Raw genomic sequence first — 14857 nt, 5'->3', positions numbered from 1 at the left:
GCGACTTTGACCGTCAAGGTATTACGGGAATATGAAAGCTAAGGCAGCGGGTGCAAGCGATAGCTGATAAATATCCGTATAGAACTAATGGCGTCATTTCTATTGATTGTTCCTCATTTCACGTACAAGGATGTGAGGAATTTCTTCCGCTTTTGTGGGCCCGCTTGACGTGCATCTTAACAGCTTATCAACCGAGAATTATCGGAGATGTCGGCCTATGTAGGAGTGTTTGGTACTTACTAGTATGGAATTAAGAGAGGTTGCGAATCAAACCCGCATCTGACGCGACTGCAGGTGGGCAGCCTGCAGCCTATCAGATATGAATATGGTGACACTGTCAATATATTAAGAGCATGTATAGTGCGTTCACCGTTGAACATAATTAGATGAGCCACGATTGTCTCTGCAAATGACAACCTCACAGACCTATCCAGATCTTGCAAAATAGTACAAGTCGTGGCCTAAACGATTGCAGCAAAGAAACATCATTGCAGGTTGTAGGATTGGTTAGCTTTGGGTAATGTTCGAATATTGTCAATTTGCTAATATTTGTATCCTGAGTCTCGCTACATACATTACAATGTTCTATCCCAAGCACAAGCCCTATAGCTTCGCCATAAATAAAGTACAACACATCATATCCCAAACGAACACCAAGTATCCCAGCCATATCCAGTTTTTGTACCACATTCATATCATGATTCATAATAATCCAAACTACACCATGTACTGACGCGCCAACCAATCCAACTCAGGCCTCCCAGCACAACCCTCATCGGAGTGACAAGTACCTGCGTCATACCCAGCATAGAAGTAAAATATATCTTTCTTATCCGCAATCGTAGCAGCATCCAAATTCGGACTCAGAGATCTAACCGGGTAACCCATGTATCCGAAAAAGTTCGCGTTGTTATCAGCAAGCTGCGACGCATGATCGGCAAAATACCCTGTCGTATAGTGATCGCTGTGATCGCCACTACCAACGTCATTGACATAGTCAAGCGTATTGATACGATCCGGGTCGAAGTTCTCGATGATATCAACGAGGACATCTAGAAGTTCGTCCTTGGTATAAGTCGTCCCAGAGGCATCGACCGTTCCGATCTGGTCGATGCTCTCCTCCCACAATTTCTGGAGACTGACACTTCCTGTGGAGGCGAAGCCTGACCCGTCCATGTTGCCATCTGGGATGTGTAGAAAGGCTAGCTCGATTTGGGGTTTAGCTGACAGGCTGTACACGGGGATGTCGAATCCCTCGATTCCTGCGTCGCCTTCTTCCCAGTCATTGTCGACTTTTGCGATTCGCGCGTAGGTTGCTAGTGAACCGGCCTGACGGCCTGTCCAGTAGCCTTCACCGTTGCCTGCGTCACCGGCTGTGAGGAAGACCGTGCGCACGGCGCGTCCTGATCGGACGTCGTTGAGAAGGTCTGGGGACATGAAGAGGAGATCGTCATCTTGATGTGCGACGATATTGAGGGTTTGTGCAGCGGATAATGTGATAGGGCCAAGAATAGCTAGGCTGCTAAGGAAGTTGCTGAGCCTCATTTTGACGGTGTAGATAATGTGCAATTTGACAATCGGAAGAGAACGGCGACGACAAGAAGGGTGCGAGGTGGAATCCATGTTTATACTTGGTATTTTAGAATCAATCAACAAAAGCTCATTCCTACCATATAATGAAGTTATGAAAATTACAAGTATGCTGCATTCCAACCGTATCTTGTCCCTTGCTGTTCACATTCTAGTTAAGACATAAAGCAGGGTTAATAAGAATTATTCTCATGAAGACCGCGAACATAAAAATTTATCTTTGCAGGAAGGTCGGTTCCTAGCAATGCGAGAGTGCTACGGTTGGTAACGTTATCGCCGACCTATTTCTGTACAACATCTCTATCACCTTCGCTTAGTCCATCTCGGAGGGATTTTCAACAATCCATTGTTAATTGGCATGCGGCAAGCTTTGTCTTTGCCTTCCTTACTCGCCCATTCTTGAGTATGGCCCAGTCCAGCGGACGAGACAGAATAGGCTTTGTTTATATGCCGCCAAGCACACCCATACCCGGCCGGTGGCTCATGATATACCCCTTGCTTCGGCATATGCCTGCGGAATGCACACAGTGTACCCCCACCAACTACCAATGCTGCACCTCACGAGAGGGACACGTTTAGACATAGCTAAATTACAAGGATAATTGATTATCTCTGATTGAAATTCGCACCTAGGAGTGGTGGGTTTTCCCTTGTATACATTTCCTATGTATTTCCATCGGCGTTCTTCCTTTGCCCTTTTCACTATCGCCCTTTCTCGAACGTGCATATCCCTTGAAACGGACCGCCCTAGAATGTCAAAACTATGTACATACTCAGCAAGTCCAATGTCACCTTGCTAGGTATGAAATGCCAAAGTGAAGCTGTGCATCAGCTCCAGCATTCCCCCCATAGAAAGAGGAGGCATAAGCCTAGATAGTCAACACCCTGCCATAGTACTATTACTTGTATCACCCGTATAGTAGTGCTTCTGTGTTTTATGTCATTTTGGAATTCTATGATCTATAGTTCATCTATTAACAAATGAATTGACGCTTTCTGAAGAACTCCCCATACGAAGGTTCGTTCGCCTTTTCATTCGAGCCATGTTACTTCAATAAAGACGATTTCGCCTTCAAATCCATAAGTCTCAACAAAACGTCATCCCTTTCCTTTTGGAGAATATCGAGATCGGTTGCTGCTATCGTAGGCTCAACGACCCTATTCAAATCCTCAATTGCTTGGGGTGTCATTTCAAACGTGTGCTTTTGCATGTCATCATGCCATGATTTGGCAGCTGGGCCTAGGTGCTCCATGAAATGGAGAAAGCTCCCGCCTCCCGCCAAGGCATTCAGAGCGAATGGTCCGTTGAGCGCCCACCGTAGGCCGAGTGAAGAAGTCATTGCCGTATCTGTTTAGTCACAGCCAATTAGCGACACCACGTATCCAAAACTTCGACCCTTAAAACTTACCCAAGTCTGCAGCGGAGATAACACCTCTTCCCACTAAGCTATACGCCTCCATCAATATGGCGGCTTGAAGTCTGTTCACGATGAAGCCCGGGATCTCTTTCTGGATAAGGACGGGATTCTTTCCTAAGCTCTTATAGAATTCCATGGCTCTTGGAACCACGCTCTCTCTATCTGTTGTCGCGTGTGGTACAACCTCCACCAAAGGAATTAGGTGCGGTGGATTAAAGGGATGTCCAACCAAAACCCGTTCAGGGTGGTTGCGACACGCTAGCGCATATTCGGAAGATGGGATTCCAGAGGATGAAGACGCGATTATCACATCTGGTCGTGCGTTTTCGTCTAGGTATGCGAATAGGGAGCTTTTGAATTCCACGCGCTCGGGGCCATTCTTGCTCAACGTTAGTAAGAAAACAAAAAGGTTATATGCATAACCAGGGACTGTACTGTACCTCTTGTATAAAATCAATTTCGTGGAAGTGGTTATCCAGCGAATTCACGAACATATAATTGGCAAGGGAAGCCCCTTCAGAGAGGCCCATTTGTGTAAGAGTCGGCCATTGTGCTTTTAAATATGCGTCAAGTTTCTTTTCTGCGTCGGGAGCTGGATCCGTTACAAGGACCTTGAGCCCTCGTGCGAGTAATAGAGCTGTCCAGCTTGCACCGATGACCCCGGTTCCAATGATAGCAACGGTCCTAATGTTACTCCTTGGTGTAGGCAACATGGTGGTGTTCAATTAATAACTAAATATAGCCGATATGGTGATTAAACGACTTATGATTTACATGGACCTGTCATTGCACGGGGACGCAGCAGCTCTATTTATATTGCGGACTGTAGCCAAAACTAACAACCATGAGCTCGGTACATTCGAGTTGAAGCTTGTCTTGCTCCATAAGCCCCATCTACTCAATTCCTAATCGCTCGGTATCTGATCGAATTCCCGACGAAACAGGAACATTTGGGGGTAGACCATCATTTACCGCGCCTCCGTGGAGTAAGACCGGCATGCCGAGGACTTGTTGCACTCTTCCCGCGGAGAGTCATCCGAGGCTGCCGTTAACCGAACGGAATTCTAAATCGGTAATACAGTTAGCTCCTGCTCTGATCTCTCCCCTGGGTTATTCTTGAGCCTTGTTTTACCCTTCATAGCACATTATTGGCATGTATAACCTGTAATATGTACACAGATTTTGGATTTGCTTTTAAAAACGCCAATCTACTTATACAAGGCGATGCCAGACGAAAAATCCTCATCACGGTATATAACCTCGTTCGCTACATCCATACCGCCCCGGTACACACTACCTCCCAGATCCGTGACTTAGACATGCTGACTGGCCGAATTAACCCTTAATCCAATACCGTCATGAAAGTGTCGGGCCAGAATCTGCACCCCGACGATCTTTACCGCCAACATCTGCTCAATTCAACATGCTACCGAACGGGTGTTCCCACGATCCGTCCAGTAAAGAGTCCGTGTCTCAGGCCCAAAATCCAGGTCAAGGGACCAGGAAGGCCCTCAAATAACGTCTCTATATCGGACCGATTTAGAGCATTCTCACTGGCAAGCATATATCAATGTTCGCCGGAAAATACGTCCCTTAGATCCCTTATTTCTCCCCTTTTGTGTCCAGCCAAACTTCCCATTCGTAGAATCCACAGCGATGCCAACGCACCAGCGCGTTTGATCTGCGAGCAATCTCTAAGAAATATAACTTAGGAGGGCTAGCTTGGTCTTTTGCCGGGGGTGGAAATAACCTTCCCTTGCTGGTCTTGGTGCCGGGTTTTCCTTGGTTGATGCAATTGCGTCGTAGCTAGTCGAGGGTCACAGCTGAGTTGATGTATCGTTCATGGATGTAGTTGTCGTCGATGAAGGCTATGGTGTCCAGACCTATTTTGTCTATTAGTGCGCAGGGACCGCGGCGCGTTGACCACATTTCTTTCCAGAGTCTGTCGATTTCGGTTGGGGAGGATATGTCTTCGGCGAAGACGGCGAGTGTTTCTCGTTTGACGGCGACACAGAGGCAGTTGAATACAAAGCTAGGTAGTTGAGTGTTACTGGGACGTCGCCAGAATGGAGGAATAAGGGAGCTTACCCAGTTGACTCCTTGCCAGCAGTAACAGGAAGCATCCCACCGTCTCTCAGGGCCTAGGTAAGGAAATGGGAAAACCTCCGGGTACGTCTCTCCGGCTGTCATCAACATCAACTCAATGGGACGCATCTCCGGTGGCAAATAGAGATGCATATTACACACCAGCCGACGACGCGGAGAAGTGATTTTCTCGACATTAGACTCAGGTGGAAAGAAGATGAATTTGATGCGAGGGGTACAATCCGCGGATGGATACTTAGTAATATGGTTGTTGCTATTGCCGAGAACACTGGATAGAGCTTCTTCAGATTGATCGCTCAGGTTCATATCGTAGCCCGCTGCGATGAAAACGCAGGCAAAATGGCTACCTAGAGTGCCTGCACCTATTATGGCCATGGGGCGGCCGTCGATCTTTGATGGAGACTAAGTCTGCTTGAGGGTATACGAGGTGAGCAAGGAGCGGTGTGAATGAGATGAAATTTTCCACGGACATGGAGGTTTGAAGGTGCATAGGTCTAAAATGATGACATTTTCTTCGTGGTGCTATGTTTATGTTTAGGGTACGTTTCGGGGGTCAATTCGGGATGCCGACCGATCGGGACAAGAAGAATCGGTATTTGGTTCCCTGTATATCAATGTATCATTAGTGAGTTTTGTCTACAACCTTAGATTATCTATAGAAAGGAAGGCCCCTTTATATCGTTTTGGAGTCATTCACTCTCCTGTCATGGTGATAATTTTGTCGGGGAAAAGCTTCTTCCCTGAATTGTCCGGCTCTGACATCACACAGTGGTCCTAGGATAGACTTCACAGTAACAGGGTGTAGTAGACCGTATTTACACGCAATCCCGTTCACCTCTCGTTGGAATTTTAATCTCTTGAAGATAATAACGGTCACGCAGTGTGTATGTGTGTGTGTGTGTTTTACACGTCATAACACTACCAAGTATTCTGCTTCCAGACACCTTTAGTTAGCGCGAGATAGGTTCATTATATTGAGTACAGATAAGCATATTATAAGGCTACTTTACTGTAGTCTAGATAAGTGTGTAGATTCCCTTTAAAATCTTGACCTTTCATGGTTCTGGATGAATGTGTATGTAGAAATACCACCAAATATTGCATTATATTTTATCAACAACACTAAACACCCGCTCAACAGAACAGCAAATGGGACCAAAGAGCTTAGGGTGTATCATAGAATAAACATTGTTGCAGGCCTTCGAAGCATTTCATATCAAGGAACTCCTTTGAAACAGGCCTCCTAAACCATAAAAGGAAGCTCATGGTACTTGAACATCGGTACCTCCAATAGTGAGCATATCACAGATCTACTCGCAAAATCGGAGACCCAATGAACCCATGGTTGTAAATCTGTGTTCACAACAACGATTATCCAGAGGACGGTCATCACAGAATATCTCCTTTCGGTTTTCTGACTGTCCCCTTCCGTAGGGAGCAACTACGTAAGCATAATAGCATGCGAGGCCCATTAATAGACCAATCATAAATTAACCAACCATCGCAATGAGTATCTTCAAATGTCGTCTTATAAAGCTGCGAGTTTGTTCGCAAAGGCCAACCACCGCAGTTGACAGCCTCATGGTGACCGATGCTTGCTGGATTGTATGGATGAACGTGTTGTCTGTCGTTGTGAAAACCTAAACTTAAACTTATGCGAGAGAAGCAATTGCGACGTGGAGGGAATATAAGGGGTGGTAGCCTCTACGTTCCTATATTGTTATATCTTGGTAGTTCGCGAAAGGGTATCCGGAAAGAACAAAATAATCGCAGGAAGTCAGCGGCCAGTTAGAGTTACTCTGATTTGACTATCAATGAGAGGAAATACCCGTCAACTTCCGACCATTATTAGGCGTGATACCTTTGTAGAGGCTGACAAAGACCACAGAAGTCTGCAGTGCCTGGTTGGGTAAAGCTCATGGTTCTTTGTGTATCATCCCGATCCGTTGTATTGTACAAGCCGCTAATATCGGTTTCAAAAGATCTTCTAGGAAGAAATAAAAGGAAGAACGACCGAGAACAGCTCATAATCACAGCAATGCCTTCACGTATAATGGGTGGTATTGGGACTATATTAAAATTCATGCCCTGAACTCTCAAACAATCCTACTGGGTTTCTCAAAGCGATCGGTATCCTTCATCTCTGTTGAGTTTACTTTTCCGATCTTGTAAGAAAAGGCTTTTCTTGCCAAGTGGACCATTGAAGTGTGGACCGGTTGAAGCTTAACACAAAGGGGACGGTATAGGAAGTATTTATGGAATTGCTGGCCGTTAGATTCTACAAAATTACAGCCCGATTTTGCTCCAGATTAGCACTGGGGACTCGGACCTTATTGAGCATCCGAGGGTGGGCCATAGACTTTTTCTCGACGGAGTATGGTGGACGATCAATCCGTTGTCACGAGGCTATGATGACCCTACACAGACTATAAAAGAGAATTTTTCTTCAAAAGGATTATCCCTATTCCGTACATTCGATGCTATTTGGTCTTTATACTATGCAATTTGAGTTCTGACTGGAAGAATGAATCAGGAAGAGCCACCTGAGCTTATAAATTGCCTCTGACAAAGTCTGGATATGCTCCACAATTAAGCTTCTAGCGTTCGCCCTACGCCATGTCCCAGTTTCCAGTGAAGCCTCCACGGGGGCGATTCTTCACATGGGAGACCATCGCGTTTATTCTCCTTGGGCCTTCATGTTGAAACCAAGACCTGAATTCTTGGCCTTTCTCCACTCACCATCGCCTTCGCTTTCTGGTTGACTGACAGTTGGGAGCAAACTTAGCTAATGCCAATACTGTGATTACAAAAATCCGCAGTTAGGAGATTTGGTATTTGATGGCGCTTCCGCCTGTCTAGCCAGGGATAGGTCCTTCTGTCTTGCCCATCTCCAACACTATCTTCCCTGCACTATGGCAGGTGGCTTCCTGCCGTACCACGAGCCTGGCAGTAAGTATCCTCAATGGTGGTCATTCCTGGCACTGCATTACATAGACTAACTACCGTCAGTTGTCCAAATTCTTATTATCGTCTCATTCTTTTTCTTCCTCTCATTGGCGGAATGGGCGTCGGCCAAAGTCTTCCGCGCTGGGGTTATTGGGCAGATTGCAGTCGGCATCATCTACGGTGTCCCACTGGCGAATATACTTGAAAAGGACTGGCAGCAAACCTTTTTAGCACTCGGATATGTTGGATTGATCTTAATTATTTTCGAAGGTTCGGTCTTTTGGAATTTTTCCAGCGTGCAATGGGTGCTGACGTCAATCGTCTCCAGGTGGTCTTGGCGCCCGGATCGATCTTCTCAAGGAGAATTTGGTGGTGAGCACTCTTGGCGCGGCCACGGGGGTTTGCTTTCCCATCGGGCTTTCTTATCTCTTGCTGTACCTAGGATACGGATATGGTATGTCTTGACCCTTTCCTATATTGCATATTGACATGGTCTAACGTGTTTCCAGGCGCGGTAGAAACATTCATCATTGGAGCGGCCCTTTCCGCCACCTCTTTGGGTAATATCCTGGCATACAAACCCTAACTGCAAATTGGACATTCTATTCTAACATACCGTCCAGGTACCACATTCGCCGTAATCTCGTCGGCTTCAAAAACAGTCGACCTGGCACAAACTCGAGTAGGCTCAGTCCTAGTCAGCGCAGCAGTCATCGACGATGTAGTCGGCCTTGTGCTGTCAAGGTCAGCACCCTCCAGTCCGCCTTAGTAAGACATAGTACTCACCATGAATCCCAACAGCATCATCTCCGACCTAAGCAAGCTATCCAACAGCGACGCCAACCTTGGCTGGATCATCGGCCGCCCAATCGTAGCGTCCGCCGGAATGGCTATCGTCACCCCTCTCGTAACCAAATTCATTTTCGCGCCCTTCTTCCGCAAATGGATCGAGTATCACTTTGCACGCTATGACCACATCTCCAACATCATCTTGATGACTCTCGTGCTATGCGCTTTTATCTCTATAGCCGCTTACACCGGCACATCAGTCCTCTTCGGCGCCTTCCTCGCCGGGACATTCCTGTCTTATTTACCGAGTAAACGGCCCGACGGACCATTCGTGGTCATGAGTCGTGAAGAAGGCGAGAAGAATGAGGATAAAAGCCCCACTTTCATCCATACCTTTGAGGCATACCTTCTAGGTGTGCAGGCGTATCTGATGGAACCTCTGTTCTTTGCTAGTATTGGATTTGCTATTCCGTTTGTGGAGTTGTGGACCGGGAAGCGGATTTGGAGGGGTGTTTTGTTTACGCTTCTTATGGTTGTGGCCAAGGTTAGTCTGCTTCGTTTTGCATGTTCTAAGAGGATTACTAATAGGGATATAGTTTGTTGTCGGATTATGGATTCCGCTATGGAAAGTGTTGCCAACGAAAACGAAGGCTGATAAAAAGTCGAAGGAACCGCGTCCCGCTTCGGATGTACCAGCAGAGACACCTAAGGACAATGCGACCATCCTGTCGGCATTATTACTGGGCTCTGCGATGGTTGCGCGTGGGGAGATCGGTCTCTTGATTATTGAGATCGGGTATAACTCTACGGCGTACGTGAGTGAGGAGGGGTTCATTACTGGCGTGTGGGCGATTCTGTTAAACACGATTATCGGGCCGGTTACGGTCGGTCTGCTGGTCAAGTATTATGGAAAACAGATAGGAGAGGGTGAATGGGGGTTGCAGAAGGGAACGAGTCCAGGTCAAGAGAAGGAGGGTGTACATGGTGCTGTATGACATTTTTGGCGGTACCTGACGGAGCTATATTACTGCGTGGGAGCATGTAGAGGCGGATCGGACGGTCCAGGGTTGGTTGGTAACGTTAAATCCCATAGTTCTTGCAATATACGTCGCTTTTACCGTGGACAAGGGACGTGAAGTTAGAACACTGGGTACGGAAAGTAGTAGCGATAAGTATGTACAACTTTGGTCCCACTATAATTGACGGCAAAGCTTATCAGAATACGGCATTTAACCCGACCCACGTAGCATTAAGGGCAGTGTCGTGACAAGAGGGACTTTTCCAATTGATTGGATCATTCTGAGTAGAATCGCTTAAGCAGGGCTTACTCAAGGTCCTGGATGCAATGAATGACAAACCGCTCTTTATTGCGCTTCTAGAAAGGAATTGTCTCCCATAACTGCGTCTCCTTGCGAGGGTCCTCAATAATGTTATCTCGTGAGGTTGCCTTGACTGCGATATTGACAGCCCAATGGTAAAACTTCTACTTCTACGATTGCTTACAATGCCGAGATTTGGGGCATGAATCCAGGTAGCGACTAGTCGCGTCATGGTTCTATTTATACAGACCCAGCACAGCCATCCGACGGCTGGGTTGGCGCTTTACCAAGCGGAAAGGGACCGAGTAGCCATGTGAGCTTATCATTGGTTTATATTTTAGTAGATTTGCCAGCGATAAGTGCGAAAAATGCCTTGTCCCTGGGTATATTAGGCCATAGCATTTGTATGCTCGATAGGCAGGTGGCAAACCTGGCCTGCCTACATGGCTATCTTATATTCTGAATTTCGGCTATGAGGTGTACATCTCAGTTCAGTGATCATGGTTTTGTACAAATAATTTACTGAGGCAAGAAAGTAACTTTTTTCTAAAGAGTCCTCTGAGCGGGCGAGTCTATTTGGCAGAACAGCTGGAGTGTTATCACGTCATGAGTTCATTCTATACTTCTACGCGGATGAGCTCCGACGCCTTGAAGCCTCTCGGATGGCGGAGGCCGGTATAAATCTCTTGTAAACAAAGAAAATCAATTTACTACATCTTTCAAATCCAATACCAAAGAATCCCACATTGTGCCTCATCTTCCCGACGATGGCTCCATCTTTCTCGACAGTGGAATGTGTTTCAGCTATCCGTCAGGTGGCCCCCCCCAATGAGTACACTTTTCGAATTCTAATAATACTCGGAGGACTTCGACTGGACATTACTAGATCTGGTACTCAAGAACAAATCCCTTCGGTATGATTAGATGCTGTAATGAACTTAACATTGGATACGCCGCTGATGGGTATGCACGCTCAATGCCCGGTAGAGTGGCCGTTGTTTTTGTCACCTTCATGGTGTCGGGGGACTTTCTGTACTTAACGCAATTGCGGGCGCGTACTCCGAAAACATCAGGGTGATCGTCAGCTCAGACTCTCCGCTACAGGAGACGTTCAGCCAGGACCGGCTAGTCCATCATACTTTGGGGGTTAAAAAACAGAGATCAACCCTTCCAGATTTTCAAGGAAGCACCACCGCGGCGGTCCGTCTGACCACGGATAACGACCCAATTGGAACTCTAGACAGTACCATAAGCCACTGTCTAGAAGATTCATCGCCCGTGTACATCGAGATCTCATCTAGTATTTCTCAAACACCTTGTGAGCCTCCTAAACCTCCCATAGTCAACAAGCCTCTCCCACAGCAGCCTGATCATATCAATACTGTAGCCGATGCCATTGGCCGTGTCTGAAAATCTGCCTAAAGCCCTGTCCTGCTAGTTGGGGCCGTCAGACAGCTTCCCCCGATGTATTGGTATCATCAATTGATAAACTCGGTTACGCGGTGTTCGTTCAGCCCGACAGCAAGCCTCTCGTGCCTGAGGGCCACCCTCAGTTTGCAGGAACATTCTGGTCTTCGGCGAGTAACTCAGGATGAGAAGAAACCGTTCTCGGCTCCGATTTGTGAGTAAGAGTGGGATACTGTTAAACAGACTATCAGTCACTCGACAGTCACCTTGCTATGAAGTAAGAGTCCCGTCGCATTCTTGATCTCCAAGATAGGTATATCACCTCGCCATATGGTGAGACAATCCAAGGGATCAGTCTCAATGATATTGTTAGAGCACTCATTGCCTCTAACATTCCTCACAATGGTACTACGAGTCGTGCCCTACCGCTAGCCTTGGGGCTACGAACGGAGGCCTTAACGGTTGTCCCCACCTTCGAGGGCATTGAGGATATCCTCAAACCAAATGATACTTTGTTCGCCAAAACGGGGGATAGCTGGTTCAACGCGAACACCATACAACTGCCAAATGGGACCAATTTTCATATGCAAATGATCTATGCTTCAATTGAATGGGGACTACCGGCCACTCTGATCTACCAAGTCGGCCGACCAGACGGTCGAGTCATTACTATGATCGGAGATGGTAGTTTCCGGATGCCGCGCAGGAAGTAAGCACCATGATTCGGGTGAAATTGAACTCTAATCATCTTCATATTTAACAGCCTAGGGTATACGGTTGAGGTATATCTATCTGTTCACCCTCACTACTTCTTTGCTTTCACGCTTTCTCTGTAATATCCCAATCGATCAACTTAGACTGCTATCCACGACGAACCCTACAACTACTACAACAACTAGAACTACACAGTCTTCGCATCCAGTCTCTGCAACGTGTTCCTTGCCTCCTACACCGATAACACGCACATTGACCCAGAGATCGGCGATATCGGCATTGAACCCACCCATGGTCTCAATGCAGATTAAGAGCAAAGCCGAACACCTCATAGCACTAGACCGTGCCGAGAGAGAACCGACCAAGCTCGCCATTCTATGATCGCTGTATCCCCCTAGCGTTGTCAGTCCAATGCTTCTCCGGTTTGGGGCTGGAATTGGTGGTAAAAACCTAGATCGGAGCTCTGAATGGCTTGACTCGGGAGGTATACAACATTGCAAGTCATACACTAGAAAGCAAGCTTGTACGGAGGAGACGTACTAATCACCAATTGACTCTTTCAGATTATTCAGATGCTAGACTTAGAAATGGAAGCCACCATCCATATACTAACCAACTACACCATAAGTAAATAAGGAGCATAAACAAATCGAGAATAATACCTCCCAACAACAAGCCCATACCCCACCACCTCCGGATACTTCACCAGAAATCAAAATCATCCTCCTAGCCTCCTCAACCTGGTTACCATTAATCAAAAGCCACGCGTCTCAAAACAGCCCCATCTGATCATGCAACCAGAACCGACAGCTCGGGTCCTCACTATCAGACTCATACAATTGGCGTCCTTCGCTCACGAGCAGGTCCACAAATTCGCTCACTTTAAGATCGCGTCTTACGTCTAGGTGGACGATCTTGGTTGCTGAGGCGGAGATCATATCGGTGTTAGGGATGTCGCTGATGATGAGGATTCCTTTGGAGCCGCCTTTGTTGAGCGTTGCGGGAACGGTGTAAGAGGGGTTCATGCCGAGGCGTATGGAGTATTTGGGGGTGGTGAGGTAGAGGGACCAGTGGTTCCCGCCTGTGGGGACGGGTTCGTGGGCGACGGCGGAGAAAGAGGAGATGTAAGTGCTGAGTATTGTTTCTATGGATTTGGGGGTGGGGAGGTATTGGATGTTCATTTTGGGGGGTTGTTGATGGAATTTTTGTATATTTGGTGTGAGGTTGAGAGGTGAGTTCTTGGACGTTAGTAGATATCTGCTACTACGACTACTAGACTAAAAATGATACGAGGCATCTAGTCTATCAGTATAGCGGACATGTAATCTAGAATACATTGGTGCAGTTCAGTGGAGGCTCGGCGGCAAGACAAGAAATGGTATAGAATCAAAGCATAACATGAACAAAATCCACCGATCATATAATAGTATCAGAAGGGCTACTACTACTACTACTACTATTAAGTAACTACCAACTAAAATTACCACTAAAGCTCCGCTCTCAGCCACCACCCTACTCCAGTTAGATTAGCTCCCTTGATGAATATGTACACCATGATATCGCGTGTACAGCGTCTCTTGAATGATCATTTTAGGCCTATAAATATTGCTCATTTTATCATTAGATCACAAATCAGACCTCTTCATGATTTTATGTATGCCTTAAGATTCAGCGGTAGATTACTAGGCAACACGAAATCCTGCATTCCTGATGATAGTAACCTATCTGAAAATACAAAAAGAGAAACCAATCAAGTATCTGACGCCAATTGGCGCCGCTGGGAATCGAACCCAGGTCGAGACGGGACTGTGGGACAAACCACAACGTCGCATGATAACCACTACACTACGGCACCTTGAGTTGGTGTCAGTGGGCTCGGGTTAAGGTTACATAAGCCAAAATCGCAGAAATTGACACTAATTGTTTGCTTTGCTCGTGCTTCGTAAAAATTGGTACATATATTTTTCCTCTCGTTCCACATCCTCAAATATATATTGTGCAGGTTAGTACAACCTACACCTAACGAATTGACTACTTGAATAGTAGTCAATTATGAGCCTTTTGCTTAGTGGTTAGGTGGCCCGGCATTTGCAATATAACGTATTTCCCGGGTCATCCGGCCGCCCTTCTAAAATTGAAGCCATACAAAACACCATATAATTGCATTTCTATAGAATAATGAGTAGTTTTATCGATTCGGGCAGATTGTAAACTTATGGCCCTGTACAATGCAGTCAGAACACCTAGGTGGGGCGCGTCTAGGAGCCGATTCAGCAGGTAAAGCCCCATCTGCCTGTATGCTTCATCTGTATGTTTTCTGCTTTCTATAAGCGCCCTTGCTTCCTGAACTAATATGCCTGGTTCTATTTGAAGCTGCTTTTCATGAGCGGCCTGGTATTACTCAATTTAATGCTTCAAAATGGTTACCTCAGCTAGGGCCTGTTCAGCACCTTTTAAAATCTTATTTAAATTCAGTTTAACAGGCGAATCAGGACTTCTAGATCAATTTCTTTAACAGCTTTTTAATCAAAATTCCGATTTATTCAGCTGTTTCACGGTATGAGGTAT

The 14857-nt window shown here is 46.4% G+C and overlaps 6 protein-coding genes and 1 non-coding gene across 7 annotated transcripts; 2 read left to right on the top strand and 5 right to left on the bottom strand.

The window, feature by feature from the left end:
• Positions 1–717: 717 nt before the first annotated feature.
• BDW43DRAFT_310697 (PIG-L family deacetylase) lies at positions 718–1545 on the bottom strand (the record flags this gene model as incomplete). Its single annotated transcript, XM_032047015.1, has 1 exon — positions 718–1545. One exon carries the CDS (start codon positions 1543–1545, stop codon positions 718–720), a length of 828 nt encoding a protein of 275 aa, XP_031900861.1.
• A 1091-nt stretch (positions 1546–2636) lies between these two features.
• Positions 2637–3721, bottom strand: BDW43DRAFT_319083 (uncharacterized protein; the record flags this gene model as incomplete). The annotated part of the gene is made up of 3 exons (XM_032048831.1): positions 2637–2938; positions 3000–3391; positions 3432–3721. 3 exons carry the CDS (start codon positions 3719–3721, stop codon positions 2637–2639), a joined length of 984 nt encoding a protein of 327 aa, XP_031900860.1.
• A 1093-nt stretch (positions 3722–4814) lies between these two features.
• Positions 4815–5489, bottom strand: BDW43DRAFT_310695 (uncharacterized protein; the record flags this gene model as incomplete). The annotated part of the gene is made up of 1 exon (XM_032047014.1): positions 4815–5489. One exon carries the CDS (start codon positions 5487–5489, stop codon positions 4815–4817), a length of 675 nt encoding a protein of 224 aa, XP_031900859.1.
• Positions 5490–7954: 2465 nt separating this feature from the next.
• Positions 7955–10010, top strand: BDW43DRAFT_66768 (cation:proton antiporter). Its single transcript, XM_032050355.1, has 7 exons — positions 7955–8063; positions 8124–8330; positions 8389–8514; positions 8570–8620; positions 8684–8804; positions 8862–9393; positions 9446–10010. Exons 1-7 carry the CDS (start codon positions 8027–8029, stop codon positions 9842–9844), a joined length of 1473 nt encoding a protein of 490 aa, XP_031900858.1. The 5' UTR covers positions 7955–8026; the 3' UTR covers positions 9845–10010.
• A 1074-nt stretch (positions 10011–11084) lies between these two features.
• BDW43DRAFT_299947 (uncharacterized protein) lies at positions 11085–12670 on the top strand (the record flags this gene model as incomplete). The annotated part of the gene is made up of 8 exons (XM_032044819.1): positions 11085–11185; positions 11242–11570; positions 11624–11749; positions 11819–11852; positions 11889–12284; positions 12339–12357; positions 12475–12507; positions 12551–12670. The coding sequence occupies 8 exons, from the start codon at positions 11085–11087 to the stop codon at positions 12668–12670; spliced, it is 1158 nt and encodes a 385-aa protein (XP_031900857.1).
• A 389-nt stretch (positions 12671–13059) lies between these two features.
• BDW43DRAFT_310692 (uncharacterized protein) lies at positions 13060–13470 on the bottom strand (the record flags this gene model as incomplete). Its single annotated transcript, XM_032047013.1, has 1 exon — positions 13060–13470. One exon carries the CDS (start codon positions 13468–13470, stop codon positions 13060–13062), a length of 411 nt encoding a protein of 136 aa, XP_031900856.1.
• A 588-nt stretch (positions 13471–14058) lies between these two features.
• On the bottom strand, positions 14059–14144 carry BDW43DRAFT_t104. Its single transcript has one exon. It is a non-coding gene; the product is annotated as a tRNA-His (tRNA).
• Between the last annotated feature and the right edge of the window lie 713 nt (positions 14145–14857).

This window comes from Aspergillus alliaceus (genome assembly GCF_009176365.1).
Source record: "Aspergillus alliaceus strain CBS 536.65 unplaced genomic scaffold BDW43scaffold_19, whole genome shotgun sequence".
In the NCBI taxonomy this organism is placed as follows: domain Eukaryota; kingdom Fungi; phylum Ascomycota; class Eurotiomycetes; order Eurotiales; family Aspergillaceae; genus Aspergillus; species Aspergillus alliaceus.
Note: the sequence above shows the minus strand (reverse complement) of the source record. Positions and strands in the feature narration are given on the sequence as shown.